At 37.7% G+C, this 15,259-nt stretch overlaps 1 protein-coding gene across 5 annotated transcripts in view; it reads left to right on the top strand.

Annotated features, from left to right (window-relative positions):
- Positions 1 to 15,259, top strand: part of AFG1L (AFG1 like ATPase) — a 225,986-nt gene that overhangs the window by 185,385 nt on the left and 25,342 nt on the right. For 3 of the 5 annotated variants that reach the window (XM_059401156.1, XM_059401155.1, XM_059401157.1), the window contains 2 exons: positions 4,723 to 4,793; positions 5,050 to 5,150. In XM_059401156.1, the coding sequence (XP_059257139.1) occupies positions 4,723 to 4,793; positions 5,050 to 5,150 (172 nt within the window). Of the gene's footprint in view, positions 1 to 4,722; positions 4,794 to 5,049; positions 5,151 to 11,788; positions 11,919 to 13,711; positions 13,803 to 15,259 lie in introns of those variants that run through there. The other 2 variants (XM_059401158.1, XM_059401159.1) reach the window with 2 other exon arrangements.

Raw genomic sequence — 15,259 nt, forward strand, 5'->3', positions numbered from 1 at the left:
TAGTGGGTTAGGCCGCTGCCTTCGGCTCAGGTCATGATCTCAGGGTCCTGGGATCGAGTCCCGCATTGGGCTCTCTGCTCAGCGGGGAGCCTGCTTCCCTCTCTCTCTCTCTCTCTCTCTCTCTGCCTGCCTCTCCATCTACTTGTGATTTCTCTCTGTCAAATAAATAAATAAAATCTTAAAAAAAAAAAATCAACAAGGAAACAGTGGCTTCAAATGACACCCTGGATCAGATGAATCTAATAGATATATTCGGGACATTCCTTCCTAAAACAGCAGATACGCATTCTTTTCAAGTGCTCATGGAACATTCTCCAGAGTAGATCACATATTAGGTCACAAAACAAGCCTCAAAAATTTCAGAAAGGTTGAAGTCATACCATGCATCTTTTCTGACCACGACACTATGGAACTAGAAGTCAACCTGAAGAAAAAGTCCTAAGGGAAAGAAGGGGAGAGAAAGGCTCTTATCACAGATACTAGACATAAAAAGATTCCTGATTCCTCTTCTCCTTTTATAAAGACAGTGTGGTGTGGTAAAGAGGAGGGGCTGGTGAAGGAGGAGGGGGTAGCATTTGGAATAGGGCTGGTTCTCTTCATGATTTAGCCATGGGGGCAGGAGTCTGGATCCAGCCATTAGTGGCACACTGGTGGTTCTCTTTAGAGAGCCATCAACTTTGGACCTTAACTGCAGTTCCAGGACAAGAGGAAAGAGGAAAGAGTCATACTCAAAAACTGCATAATGTTTCATTGTGTGAGTATATTTAAATGTACTTCTTAGTCCCCATTGTGGGACATAAGGTTTTTTTTTTTTTTTTTTTCTCACTTTTTGATGTTAGAAGTGTCACAGCGAACATCCTTGTAGTTGTTAACCATTGTTATTTCCATAGGTGAAATCCTTATGAGCGGAACAACTGGGTGATGTGGTATGCATGTTTTTAATGTTTTTGTTACTTATTATTCGGTTGCCCTGAAATCTTGTACCGATTTTATACTCCTCCCAGTAGTATGTGAAGAGGGTCTATTTTCCCCTTAAGTACCCTTGGTCTAGATTTTCCTCATCTCTGCCAGTTTAGATAAAAGAATAGTATTGCATGATTTTACTTTGCATTTGTTATCACTAGTGAATGAATGGTGTTACATGATGGCTTCTTGGCCATCAAGCTATTTTTATTTTATTTTTTTTTTCATTGAGCTATTTTTAAATACAGTTTTTCTTTTCAGAACCTTTGTCAGCTTTTCTATTTGTGTTATTAAAATTGTATTAATTCTTAATACATTGATAATAAATGCCATACATGTTGCTACTGTTTGATATGCCTATATATTTTATTTATAATACTTTGTTGTACAGCAATTTAAAATTTTTCTATATTCAGATCTTAGATAAGTGAGGGCTTAATTCTCTGAGTCTCAGTTTTCTCTTCTGTAAAAATGGGATAATAGCAAATACTGCATGGGAAGGTGGGGTGATATAGGTGAACTGTTACATACTAGTTGCTTATATAATACAGCTTTTTGTTATTCCCTGTGTGACACAGGGAAATCGTTCAGAATCATCTACATTTTCAAGTAAAATTACGAAATATACTCAAAGATGTTTAAACCAGATACACACCTGGATAATAAGTAAAAATCTGAATCTTTTAAGCTAATATGGACAGGTAAATTTTAATTTCTCCTTTCACTTTCCTAATTCTCATCCTTCGGAAAAGTTTATGAGCTCTGATTGATGCGTCCCCTTAAGTAGGGAAATCTGTCTGAGTAGAGTGTGAAAAGTCTAGTGTTTTTTTGTGAAGTATCGGTTAAGGGATTATGAATAAGTTCATTTCTTGTAAGGATTTCTTTCACAGCATCCTCATCTCTCATGTCAATACAGAGATATAGTTAATAAAATCAAGACACATACTAACCCCTCCCACTTTTAAGACAATATGAAGCTGAGGTTTCTGCCCTTCAACTGGTCAATAGAACTTACTCCAGAGGTCAAGTACAGTTTGGCTTAGGTGGATAACAGACTGTTCAGTTGTAAGTTACATGAACTACTTTTGCATATATTTCTTTTTAGTCCATTTAACACCAGTAAAAAATTTTATTTTGCATCTTGTAACTTCTAGGTAACTTTTTATGATAATTTAATAGATTTTATTTATTTATCTATTTCTTTTTGAGAGAGAGAGTGTGCACTGGTAGAGGGGCAGAAGAAGAGAGAAAGAGAATCTTTTTTTTTTAAGATTTTATTTTTTCATTTATTTGCCAGTGGGAGAGTACACAGGCAGGCAGAGTGGCAGGCAGAGACCGAGGGAGAAGCAGGCCTCCCGGCCATGCAGGGAGCCCAATGTGGGACTCGATCCCAGGACACTGGGATCATGACCTAAGCCGAAGGCAGCCGCTTAAGTGACTGAGCCACCTAGGCATCCCAAGAAAGAGAATCTTAAGCAGACTCCATGCTCAGTGTAGAGCTCCACATGGGGCTCAAACTCATGATACTGAGATCATGACCTGAGCCAAAACCCAGTCAGATGCTAGATCGACTGAGCCACCCAGAGGCCCCATTTAGAATTTTTTACTATAGTAAAATAATTAGGCCATTTCATATATAATCTCACTATAAGTGAAATCATATATAGTAATTACATAGATGATGTAGAAGGTGTGGCCTGACTGAAGTCTTGTGAGCCACATTTTAATTTTATAGTATATTAGAGCACAGTGTAAAGGAGAAATCACCATTGAGGATGTTTGTAAGCTTTTGTTTGTTCACCAAATATGCTTTTAGAAATATAACTGTGTTCTGTCTTGGTTATTTTTCAGAATTCATTTCTCCCCCTCTGTTGGGTAACATGCCTATCCGAAGGAGAAGTTTACTTTCTGAAAGCCAGCAGATAACCTGGGTGGCTGGCTTTGCTCCTTCTGTTTTATATCCCTTAAAAATTTTAGTACCTTTGGAGATAAAAAATTTATGTTTATTTAAAAAAATTAAAAATTATTAAAAAAAATGTTTTTAGTACCTTTGGTTCTCCAATAGTCGTGTGTGTTTACACCACCATTACAAGGTGGAGACAATTTCAAATAAATTCCCAAGAATAATATTGATGAAGCCACGGAAACATACATGTGCTTGGTATGGGCCCTGACATTTACATTGGCTTGTGTGATTTCTTTATACTTTTAAAATTGTTTTTTGTCTAGGGTGCCTGGGTGGCTCAGTGGGTTAAAGCCTCTGCCTTTGGCTCAGGTCATGATCTCAGGGTCCTGGGATAGAGCCCTGAGTTGGGCTCTGCTCAGCAGGGAGCCTGCTCCCCCACCCCGCCTGTCTCTCTGCCTACTTGTGATCTCTGTCTGTCAAATAAATAAATAAATAAAATCTTTTAAAAAAATTGTTTTTTGTCTCTATGATCACTTTCTGTAGTGTCATTTTATTATTGTAATACTACCCTATTCAAATGTCATACAAGGCTTTCCCTAAGTCAAATAGCATTTCTCCTGCAAAATTAACCATTGCAGATGATGCTTTTAAGATTCTTTGAGGTGGAATGGTTATCACTTGGAAGGTGACAATTCCAAACCCTTCATAGTGACCGTGTGCTGTCCTGCATTTTGAATGCGTTTGCTGTACAACATTTGAAGAATTAGGTGCTTGTGTGTTAAATGCATGCCACCTGGTAATTATCTCAAGGGAGAAATGAGTCTGGTTTTGTTTGAACTTAAAGAAAAAATGATTTGTCATCTTAGTTTTCAAAAAGACTTCATTAAGGTGAATGTCCAGAATTGAGTTTATTAGCTTCCACTCCTAGATATGAGTGATTTGTATATCAAAATTAAGCATATTGGCAGGTCATCATTTTTAAGTTTGTATGTAGAGTTGAAGTATACTTACATTTACATTTGAAGTTCTTTTTTTAACAGAATTTATTTCTTCTGCCAGTTATTTTATTTTATTGACAGTTAATTTACAAACCCCTCTTGAAAAAAAGTGATAGGAAGAAAGGGCATAGTGTTATCACATTTGTATTTGTGGGTTCCCTAAACCATATGGTGATTTGTAATTAGAATACAAAGGATTCTTTGATGAGGCTAACTTCGTAGGAGCTGCAGTGGTAGGCATTGCAGAAGGAGAGAGTTTTCCTGAATTTCTGACAAGGACACTTTGGAAAGAAACTGTGTGGTCTATAATTGTCCCTGTACTCCAAGTCCGATAAAGTTATTGATGTGCAGATCAACTCGGTATTTCGAAGCTGGTAATTTAATTCTGGATGTTTGATCCTCTCAGTCAGTGGCTTGACTTGATTTTTTTTTTTTTTAAGCAGCTTCAATATTTAATTTCACATGTACCCTCTCAGTAGAGATTTCAAAGGATACTTTGCTGGATGCTTGACTGCCTTGTCTATTTGCTCTTGTTTTGCATGCAAGAGAGAGCCAGAAGCCTTTCTTCTCATTGTGTACACATAGTATTAATGGATTTACTCTGCCTGTATCGTCTCATTACTGGAAACAGCCAGAAGCACAGAAGTCTTTCAGTGTATGCAAATAAGGCCGAATCATCTACCTGAGAGTTAATATTCTCTGCTTTTAAGTGTATTCTAAATCTAATGTTTGTATTTAGAGCATAACATCCTGTTCTCTTTTTTTATGGGCAAAAAGCTAAGCAGGCTCAGGCAGCTGTTTGATGTTGGCTTCAAGTGTTATTAATTTCATATTCTATTATTCTTTTCACTGTAGCACAAGTGAAGCTGATGTGGAGGCTGTCATGGATAAGTTGTTTGATGAGCTGGCTCAGAAACAAAATGATTGTACGTAAGTTAATTTCTCTTGAAAGAGAATACATTTAGAACACAATGCCCAATCTCCACTGACCAATTAATAAGTTCCATTGCTGTATATGGGTTGATGCCACGCTCAAGTGGCAGTCATTGTATCAGCATTTTGTCTAATTTATGTGTTGAATCATGTGCTATTATTCATCAAGCTATGCATTTCCTATCTGTAAGAGATGAATTTTATAGTAATTATCCAGACAAGATTGAGTCTTTGTTCATGTTCCCATAGTAACTAGACCAAGGATTCTAAAAGTGCAAGGCAGAGAGCTGCGGCTGAATAAAGCCTGTGGAACTGTTGCCGACTGCACATTTGAAGAGCTGTGTGAGAGAGTAAGTATCCAGACACGTCCAGACTCATTGGCCTTTTCACATGTTAAAATACTTCATATTTTCCTCTCTGCCTGTTTCACATTTTAAAAGACTGTTCACAGACTCGGAACTCATTTTACAGTCTCATGAAGGGAAATACTCGTCCGTATATGTCATGTGCCTTTTATGGGCCTTGGCTCGAAATTTGCACTTAGAAGGATGCTAAAGCAAAACTGGAAATACAGAGAGGACTGTCAACTGTTGCTGGAAGCAGAACAGAAACCAGTTTGAGGGATGTTTTGTGAAAGTCACACAGAAGAGAATTAAGTTTTTTTGAACTGGGGGGAGGTTAGTATGTGGGACAAGGAAAACAAAGTAATACTACCATGATCCAAGAAAGTGCGACGTGAGAGAATTTCTAGCCCTCGTACTCATTGCCCACCTGTGATTGCCATTTCTGATCTATTTGGGCGACAAAGTGAATTTCTGTAACCGTGACATCTGTATTATATAATAGTATACTCAACAGAGGAAAAAAAATCTATATAACGTGTACATTCATATAAATGAGAAAGACCTTGTTGCAAATTCAGTATTGATATGAATTCTGTCTTTTTTTTTTTTTTTTTAAGATTTTATTTATTTCACAGACCGAGATCACAAGTAGGCAGAGAGGCAGGCAGAGAGAAAGGGGGAAGCAGGCTCCCTGCCGAGCAGAGAGCCTGATGCGCAGCTCGATCCCAGGACCCTGGGATCATGACCTGAGCTGAAGGCAGAGGCTTTAACCCACTGGGAGCCACCGAGGCGCCCTGAATTCTGTCTTTTAAAAGCTCTGGGATTCTCTTTACTCAGTGGATATTCAACATATTTATTGACTGTAAATCTTGAGACAAACAAACCCAAATTAAACATAACTTTTAGTGTAATTTCTTAATCGTCCTGTAAGTGGTCTCTGACTTATCTCAGGTTTTAAGATAACTAAAAAAGAATTGTTTTCAGTGAGAGGGAAGAGAAAGTCTTTATTTATAACTGCCAGCCATTTTGTGAGTACTTTTCTCAAAAGCTAATGACTTACTTACTTAGAACTAGTTTAGATTTATAATCTTTAAACCAGAGAGATGAATCCAGTCTGCAGTTGTTATTAGAGAAATAAAACACTTCAGATCGATAAGGTTTAAGATCAACTAAGATCCTCTGACAGGGCAAAAATGTCATCCCTGGGGAAAAAAAAAAAAATGTCATCCCTGGTAGTAGGGAAAGCCATCCTGGGTAATATGGACCCTTCTCCGCATTTCCGTGGGGTCAGTTTCGTCAAGGTCCCAGTACCCTATCATCTCTATTCAAAATTCTGCTAAGGCTTCCACTTAGCTTTTACTTACTTTGCTTGAGAAATAAACTTGAGAAAAATCTTATGTATTGAAAAGATGAAGCTTCTCTTTCTTCCATGGAAGGGGACCTCGTGAGGAAAGGGGAGGGATAGACCTGTTGTATCTTGGGCAAAGATGGTCTCTTGGAGCAGACACTGAGTATTTTTATTTTTTATGTGTTTATTATTTCAGGAGACACTTAACTGTTAGGAAAAGACCACTACTCAGGGGCCCAGATCTTCATAGTCTACTCTGGGGAGGTGATGGGGAAGAAGATTGTTACAGAGAATTCTTTTTCCTTTATTTACAAAGTTTCAGAAGAGTTAAATAAATTCAGGCAAAAGGTTGCTTGTGTATATTTTACCTTTTTAAATCAAATTATGGTATAGGCCAATTAAAAGATTTTTATTCTACCCTTTTTATATAATTCTCGGAGCCCATGTGAAGCAGGCTGGGTCCAGATATGTGTGTTGAAATTTTACATTTAAAGGCATATGTCCTGAATTCCTTCTCACGCCATTCTAACTGCATCCTGCAAATTGGCATTGCAAGGCAGCTAAAAGACTAGAGTTTGTAGGGAGGATTCAGGGCTGGTTGAACAGGTGGATAAGATAACTCTCAAGATGTCTTTCAACACCAAGGTTATGAATGTTTAACTTAAGGGTTAATGAGGACTGTGAGGATGAAAAGAGAGGACAGTAAGATTTAGGAATAATTTTTGACATTGGATTCACATCCTCCCTGTAAGGATCTGACCCACTGTCTACTAAACTCTTCTTCATTTCGCTTCTGCCATACCTGTCCCCTATGCTTTAGCCAGGCCCACTGCCTTATTTGGACATGGTGTTGCCCAAGCTCAGCGTATTTGGGAAACTGGCACACACAGATCGGCAATGCTGCAGGCATGGTTTTGCTGCTGGGAAGGTGAAGGGCCAGGGAGATTCCTGGGCTGCCTCAGTTCTGGTGATTAATGCCCTTATTCCCTGATGCTAATCACCACTGTTGGCATCCAGACACCATCAGCCTTGACTCTTGGCCAAATAGTAGAGATAAAAGCTATTCATCCTTTAGTATTGACTGAGAGTGTACCAAGCACGGGACACAAACCAGAAGTAGTTCCCAACTGGTGGTTTCATTTGGAATACATGAAAAGAAATAAAGCATAAAATAGAGATGGAGAAGCAAAATGTTTTTTTAACAATTCCCCAAGAGATACTGTTAGATACAGTTATGTCTAGCACATATGAACTATTTTGATATAATCAATATTAATGGAAAAAAATTAAGGCCAAACCAAAACATGTATCTGATGGATCTCTATTCCTTGAATACTAATAACCGAAGAAGAAAAAAACTAATAAACAAGAAGTTGACAGTGAACATGTGTATATCCATGCATATGCATCAACTGATACATTTCTCTGCTTAGACTTTTTACAAACACACCTGGCTACCTGTCATTATTTTTAAGACACAAATAACAAACTACTCTTGCAAATAGTTACTTGTGAGCACAGTTATCAGTTGAGGAAACAATTTTCTGCAGGTGTAAAAATTACAATTTTCAATAAGGAAAATTTAGGTATAGTCAGTTTACTCATTAAGCCTTTAGAATTCGGTTTTGGCTCACTTTCTTTGAACAGTGTTCTTTCATTTTTGGTCTACAAAAGCTTAACCCTAAAGCAAGTGGTTCTCAAACTGTTTGGTTTCAGAACCCCTTCACACTCTTAAAAATTATTGAGGAACCCAAATAGCTTTTGTTTAGGTAGGTTATCCCTCTTAATATTTACTCTATGTATTAGAAATTAAAACTGAGAAAATTTTTTAAGTATTTATAATCGATTTAAAATAACAATGACAAAACCCATTCTATTCATCCTATCAAATTAGCATAAATATCACTTTTGAGAAAAATATTTTCCAAAGTGAAAATAATTCATCAAGAAGAGTGACATTAGGGGCACCTGGGTGGTTCAGTGGGTTAAACCTCTGCCTTTGCTCAGGTCATGATCCCAGGGTCCTGGGATCGAGCCCCGGCATCGGGCTCTCCAGGGAGTCTGCTTCCCTTCTTCTCTCTCTGCCTCCCTCTCTGCCTACTTGTGATCTCTGTCAAATAAATAAATAAAATTTAAAAAAAAAAGAAGAGTGACATTATATTTTTTGTAAATCTCTTTAACATCTGGCTTAATAGAAGATAGGGACACCCTCCTTTCTGCTTCTGCATTCAGTCTATTATGATATGTTGTGTTGATTGAAGTATAGAAGAAAATCTGGTCTCAAATATTTTAATAGCCTTATCAGATAATTGTGGGTGCTCTTTTTTGATGCTACATGAAAATTCAATAAGAACTTCCTTCCAAAGAGCACAGTATGGGAAGGGAGGGGGGGAGTAACTTTCTGTTAGAGAAACCTGATAAACACCATACCAAAAAAGTGTGACCAACATTCATATCAACATCAGTGACTCATGTTGGTAGCTATGCCCTTTATATGATGTGAGGAAAATAGCATTTGACCTCTGTGGTCTGTCTCCCACTACCCATAATTCCAGTCTAATCATGAGAAAGGCATTAGGCAAATTTTAGCTGAGGGACATTCTTTTGTAGAATAACGGGCCAGTACTCTCCAAAATTGTCAGGATCTTCAAAAATAAGGAAAGTTATGAGAAACTGTCACAGCAGAGGGGAGCCTAAGAGCCATAATGACTAAAAGGTAATATGGTATCTTTAATGGGATCCTGGAACAGAAAAAGGACCTTAGATTAAAAGTAAGGAGCTATGGTGAGTGCTGGGAAGTGTGTAAACCTGGCGATTCACAGACCTGTACCCTTGGGGCTAATAATAAATTATATGTTTATTAAAAAATATTTTTAAAAAAAGTAAGGAAATCTGAACCAAATAGGGACTTCAGCTAATAGTATATATCAATATTGGTTTATTAATTTTAACAAATATGCCATGCTGACATAAGGTGTTAATAATAGGGGAAATTGGATTTGGAAGTATATGAAAACTCTGTACTATCTTTTCAATTTTTCTGTAAACCTGAAACTATCCTTTAAAAGTCTTATTTAAATTAAAAAAAAATTGACAAGAAGTAGATTTTAAACTCTTAGTTACAGTGTAGAATCTGAGACAGTATCAGTGTATTTTTGACATACTATTATTAAAATCCATTAATCCTTTTTTAAAAAAGATTTTATTTATTGGTGCACCTGGGTGGCTCAGTGGGTTAAACCATCTGCCTTCGGCTTGGGTCATGATCTCAGGATCAGGTTATGATCCTCAGGACTGGGCTCTCTGCTCAGCAGGGAGCCTGCTTTCCCCTCTCTCTCTCTCTGCCTCCCTCTCTGACTATTTGTGATCTCTGTCAAATAAATAAATGAAATCTTTGAAAAAAAAAAGATTTTATTTATTTATTTGAGTAAGAGAGCATGAGCAAGAGAGTGCAACCAGGGAGAGAAGCAGAGGGAGAGGGAGAAACAGACTCCCTGCTGAGCAGGGATCCTGATGTGGGGCTCTGTCCCAGGACCCTGGGATCATAACCTGAGCCAAAGGCAGATACTTAACTGACTGAGCCACCCAGGTACCCTTCCATTAACTTTAACATCTGGCTTAATAGAGGATAGGGATATCCTCCTATCTAACTTTACTTCTATTTTAAAGATTTTTTATTTATTTGAGAGAGTATTGTGTGAGCAGGGGAAGGAGCAAAGGGGGGTGGGGTAGTGGACTCCCCACTGAGCAGGGAGCCTGACTCATTACTCGATCCCAGTAGCCCAAGATCATGACTGGAGCCAAAAGCAGACATTTAACTGACTGGGCCACCCAGGCACCCCTCCTTCTTGAGCTTTAAATGGATCTTAATGCAGTGGTTATTAGAAAATATTGGTTGACTGAATTATATAGATCTTCTACATGTTGCCACATTTAATCCTATAATATCAAAGCATTAGATTCCTTAATATCACCATCAGTCTCATCAGAAAAAAATGGAAGGCTGTCGAGTTCATGATGGCAGCAGCCAAGTTTTCCAAAATTCTAATTTTCCCTTACTTGCTCAAATCTTATCACTGGCAATGAATTACTTTTAGTTGTTTTCCTTGAAGTGGAAGTCTTACTTGATTCATTTTCAAGAAACTATCTGGAGAACATTGTAGGAAAATGTCTGCCCAGTCTGAAAAACCGTAGTTTACCTGTAACTTAGTCTTTCAAATAAAAAGGATGCTCCATGATAAAAGTGGCTAGTTCAGCTAGCAACTCAAAACAACCACACAAATGCTTTTTTTCAAGACAACCATTATATTTGGTGTATAGCAGAAGTACTTTATATGTACTTCCTTCACCACAAAGAATAATAAAAAGATGTGTTCTCAAGGGTTGAGATTTAACAAAATCCTTCTTACTGGTTCTCTAAGGATGTTTTTAAGTAGAACTGGATTTATTATTATTTTTTTAACTGGACAATGGAGAGTACAAATGGTTTGGGGCCACTGCTCTGATTCATGCTTAAGTGTCAGCAGTTTTACCCACCATTGCTTTTGCACCATTACTGCAAACTATTTACCTTTTCACCACAGTGGAAAAGGTAAATAGTATCCTAGTATTATTATAGCATGTTTTGACCTCAGGGACCCCTGAAAGGGTCTCAGGGACCCCCAGAGATCTAAAAACTGTATTTTAAGAGCCACTGACTTAAATAACAGTATCTCTGAGTTCTTCATTGCCCTCTACTTGAGCCAAGCAACCATGTCAAGCAAACCTGAAAGCCTAAGGCTTAAGTTCACTAGCCTGGAGGTATAAGGCCTTCTCAGCTTTCAGGAGGACACAGGGGTCAGTAACACAGTACTGGATGGCATGGTTATGCCAGGCCACATGAGTAGGACAGTTCTGTCCTAAGGGTCTCAGCACAGAGGGAGCTCTCACACTGGAGGATGTCTGCTCCCCAGCCAGCTTCAGGCATGGGAGCTTACAAAATATCTGATTATATTTCATGATTGAACCAGAACTGAAGATTTGATGTAACTTGTCCAGAACATTTTCAGATAGAGTGTAATGATGAAGAGCACACAGTCTGATTTCCGGACTACCAAGGAGTTCAAGCCCCAGTTCGCCACTTGATAACCATATGATCTTGTGAAAGTAACTTAACCTGTCAGTACCTCAATTTCTCCACCTATAAAATGGGCACAATGATAGTGGCTATGTATTATAGATATTAAATGAGTTAATACGTATAAAGCGCCTAGAATAATGCTTGATACATCGCAGTGTATGCTTTATTATTATGCAGGTACTATGGACTCTCCTAATTGGGTCTGCTTTTCTGGGCATGACAGTACTGAATTGTAGACTTGCACAGAAAGAGAATCCCGGAGATACCAAGAAGCTAGATGTTAACCTTGGAGCAGGGAAGGAGAGAGGTATGCAAAGATGGGAATGATCTGGGCTTTTCTAGTTTTACATAATGGCATACATCAATGGCTTACAGTCAAAATCTTTTATCTATGATGGCACTAATAGACAAATTTCTACCTAATATATAAAATTGTAAATATATTATTTTTTCCTGGAAGGGGCCATGGCTCAAAAATAATCTTTACAGACCATCAACACATTCACTCTTTGCCAATTCACTCCTTCTTTCATGGTGGTGTCAGGTGTGGTGGTTGGATGAGCCTCAGTCTTTAGGAGCCTTCCAGAAAACTGTGACATCTAAAGCTGAGACTGTCCTGCTTTGTTCACTGGGGGTTAGAAGTGGTTTTTTTCTTTACTGAATTTTTATAAAGATTTTTAAGGTTTCGTTTATTTATTTGAGAGAGGGGAGAAGGGTAGAGGGAGAAGCAGACTTCCTGCTGAGCAGAGAGCCCAATGTGGGACTCAATCCCAGGACTCTGAGATCACGACTCAAGCCGAAGGCAGATGCTTAACCAATTGACCCACCCAGATACCCTGAATTGTTTTTGTTTACTGAACTATTTAGTCTGACTCAGAAGGTCATTATAATTAAGAATTTTAAGGGGTACCTGGATGGCTCAGTCATTAAGTATCTGCCTTTGGCTTAGGTCATGGTCCCAGGGTCCTGGGATTGAGCCCCACATCAGGCTCCCTGCTTGGCAGGAAGCCTGCTTCTCCCTCTCCACTCTCTGTGTTTGTGTTCCCTCTCTTGCTGTCTTTCTCTCTCTGTGTCAAATAAATAAAATCTTTATTAAAAATTGTTTTCGGTTATATCTAAAACTGAATGATTTCAAGAGTCTTCTTCATGCAAGTATTCAGTATCTGAATTGCCACAGTTATAACGTTGAAGAGAAATGCAAAATTATTGGGGCACTTGGGTGGCTTAGTCAGTTAAGTGTCTGACTCTTGATTTCGGCTCAGGTCATGCTCTCAGGGTCCTAAGATCAAGCCCCACACCAGGCTCTCTGCACTAGGGGTGGAGCCTGCTTAAGATTCTCTCTCCCTCTTCCTCTGCCCTTCTTCCCCCTATGCACACACGCACGCTCTCTCTCTAAAAAAAGGAAAAACGTGCAAAATTATCATAACAAGAAAATAGTCCCAAATGAACTGACCACTTAAAAATGCCCTTCCTCAAACATCTCTCATTGCTTAATACTAGTACTAGTCTTTTGCCAGTCATTCAGTACTTGTCGGAGGTAGTAAACATCCCATCATAACAATATAGTTAAAAGTAAACCTATCCATGCAAAGCCACTGACAAATGAAGACTGGCCAACCTGATGAAGAAAAAAAAAAAGAAGAAGAAGAATGACACCCTAAAAGCTTTAAAAAGAAAATAATTGAAATATTTATTAATTAAAAGAGGATTTTGATAAACCCGATAAAATCCTTAAATATTTTTGTAAAAATATTTTTCTGTGTAGTTGAACAACCAAATTGTGAAATGTAGGATGTACTATTTTATCATCCTATAATTTAGTCAAGAAAGTTTTGCTGAAAATGAATAGTAGTAGTTCATTATTTATTCTAGGAATTTAGTTCATTGTTACTATTACCCATATTTTTGTTAAATAAGCTAAAACAACATTTTTATGTGTCTTTTGCATTTTTCAAGATAAAGCAAGATTTGGAGGTTGAATTGAAGGATCAATTTTTACTAATTGTAGATGGTGATTTATATCTTCAAGGGAAATAACTATATATTGGGTTATAAGTTGTTATTAATTTTTTTTTTTTTTTGTATTTTGCTGGTTTAAAGGGAGGAAGAAAAAAGACCTTTACAGAAATGCCCATAAAAGGAGGCTGGATTAGAAATTTGGAAACTATAGCTGCTTGGGATGTGACCATTTCTATGATGTAAAGGTAGGGAGTAGGGGGGAGAAGCATCAAAAGGAATGAAGAAAAACTGGCTTGAGAGAACACCTTCCTACTTTCTTCACATGACAAGTTTTCTATTACAGGGCCCATTGTGAGGCCCAGTGGTCTTGCTTACCTTCTGTTCCCAAACTAGGGCAAGAACAGCTCCTTCCATGATGCAGTGTATGGCTGCAGATTTGAAACTCTGCAAGCCTTTGACGACTTAGACCCAGCTCCCTGCTGAGGGAGAAAGCTGGCTTTCATTTTCTGTGAAAATGTGTCTGGTCCCTGTAATGGGGAGAAAGCCCCTAGGGATTCCCAGAGTGTCTCGAGGGACCAATGAACGTGCTGAGAACTGTGCAACTTCCATGTGTTTCTCTGTCTTAGGAGTAGAATTATTTTGTGGATCAGATTCAATAGTAGACACAACTCCTCATGTTCCCTTTACGATCACTTCTGTAAGAAAGTATGGCAAACGAATATTTAATATTTGCTTTGGGATTTGAGAGGAATGTGTCATTTACCTGCTCAATGATTAAGAAGTATGAATTAAAATTTTAAAAATTGAAGTGGTCATTAGCTTTTAAAAATTAGATCTTGTTTTTTACTTTAAACTGATCTGGCTTGGATTTAATAATAAATATATCACAACCCTAAACTATAGAATCTGATTCCCAAAGTACCAAGGAGGTCAGCCCTGACCGTGCTATGTGATCTTAGGAGAGTAACTCAACATCTCAGGGCCTCAATTTCTCCCCCTACTAAATGAGGATAATAAGAGGAATAGTTCTAGAAACAAAAGATCTATACAGTGAAAACACTGTTAAAGTGTTGAGGAAATACAGATCAACCAATTAATAGGACTGTAAAACACTTTATAGGTACTTTAAATGTATTTGTTTGATTATTTTTGAAGTTTTAACACTGATGGCTTTTCTAATGCTTATCTACCAACTGGCTCTTTTGTTTTTTAACAAAAAGTTTTGTATATCAAGTAATTCTTTGATTTTTAGCTTTCAGGTTTTTTCTATTTCCCACCACAAAATACATGATTTGATATACTCTGTAGTACCTTTCCTTAGATTAGGTCAGTTGACTAAGAATTAGTCATTACTCAGTACATTGGTAATTAGATATTTAGTAAGATATATCCCATTAGATATATTATGACTTTAAAATGTATTTTATAGAAAAAAAAGTTTGAGAATTGTTAGGATACACTATTTTTGTTTCTTAAGATAACTCAGTGAAGATACTAAGTCAGGCAAAGATTTTGAGAAAGAACTAGAAATGAGTTATAGTATCAAAAATTACAGGATTGGGGCACCTGGGTGGCTCAGTTGGTTAAGCATCTGTCTTTTTTTTTTTTTTTTTAAGATTTTATTTATTTATTTATTTATTTATGCATGAGAGAGAGAGGAAGAGGCAGAGGGAGAAGCAGACTCCCTGC

This window comes from Mustela nigripes, chromosome 5 (assembly GCF_022355385.1).
Source record: "Mustela nigripes isolate SB6536 chromosome 5, MUSNIG.SB6536, whole genome shotgun sequence".
Lineage (NCBI taxonomy): Eukaryota > Metazoa > Chordata > Mammalia > Carnivora > Mustelidae > Mustela > Mustela nigripes.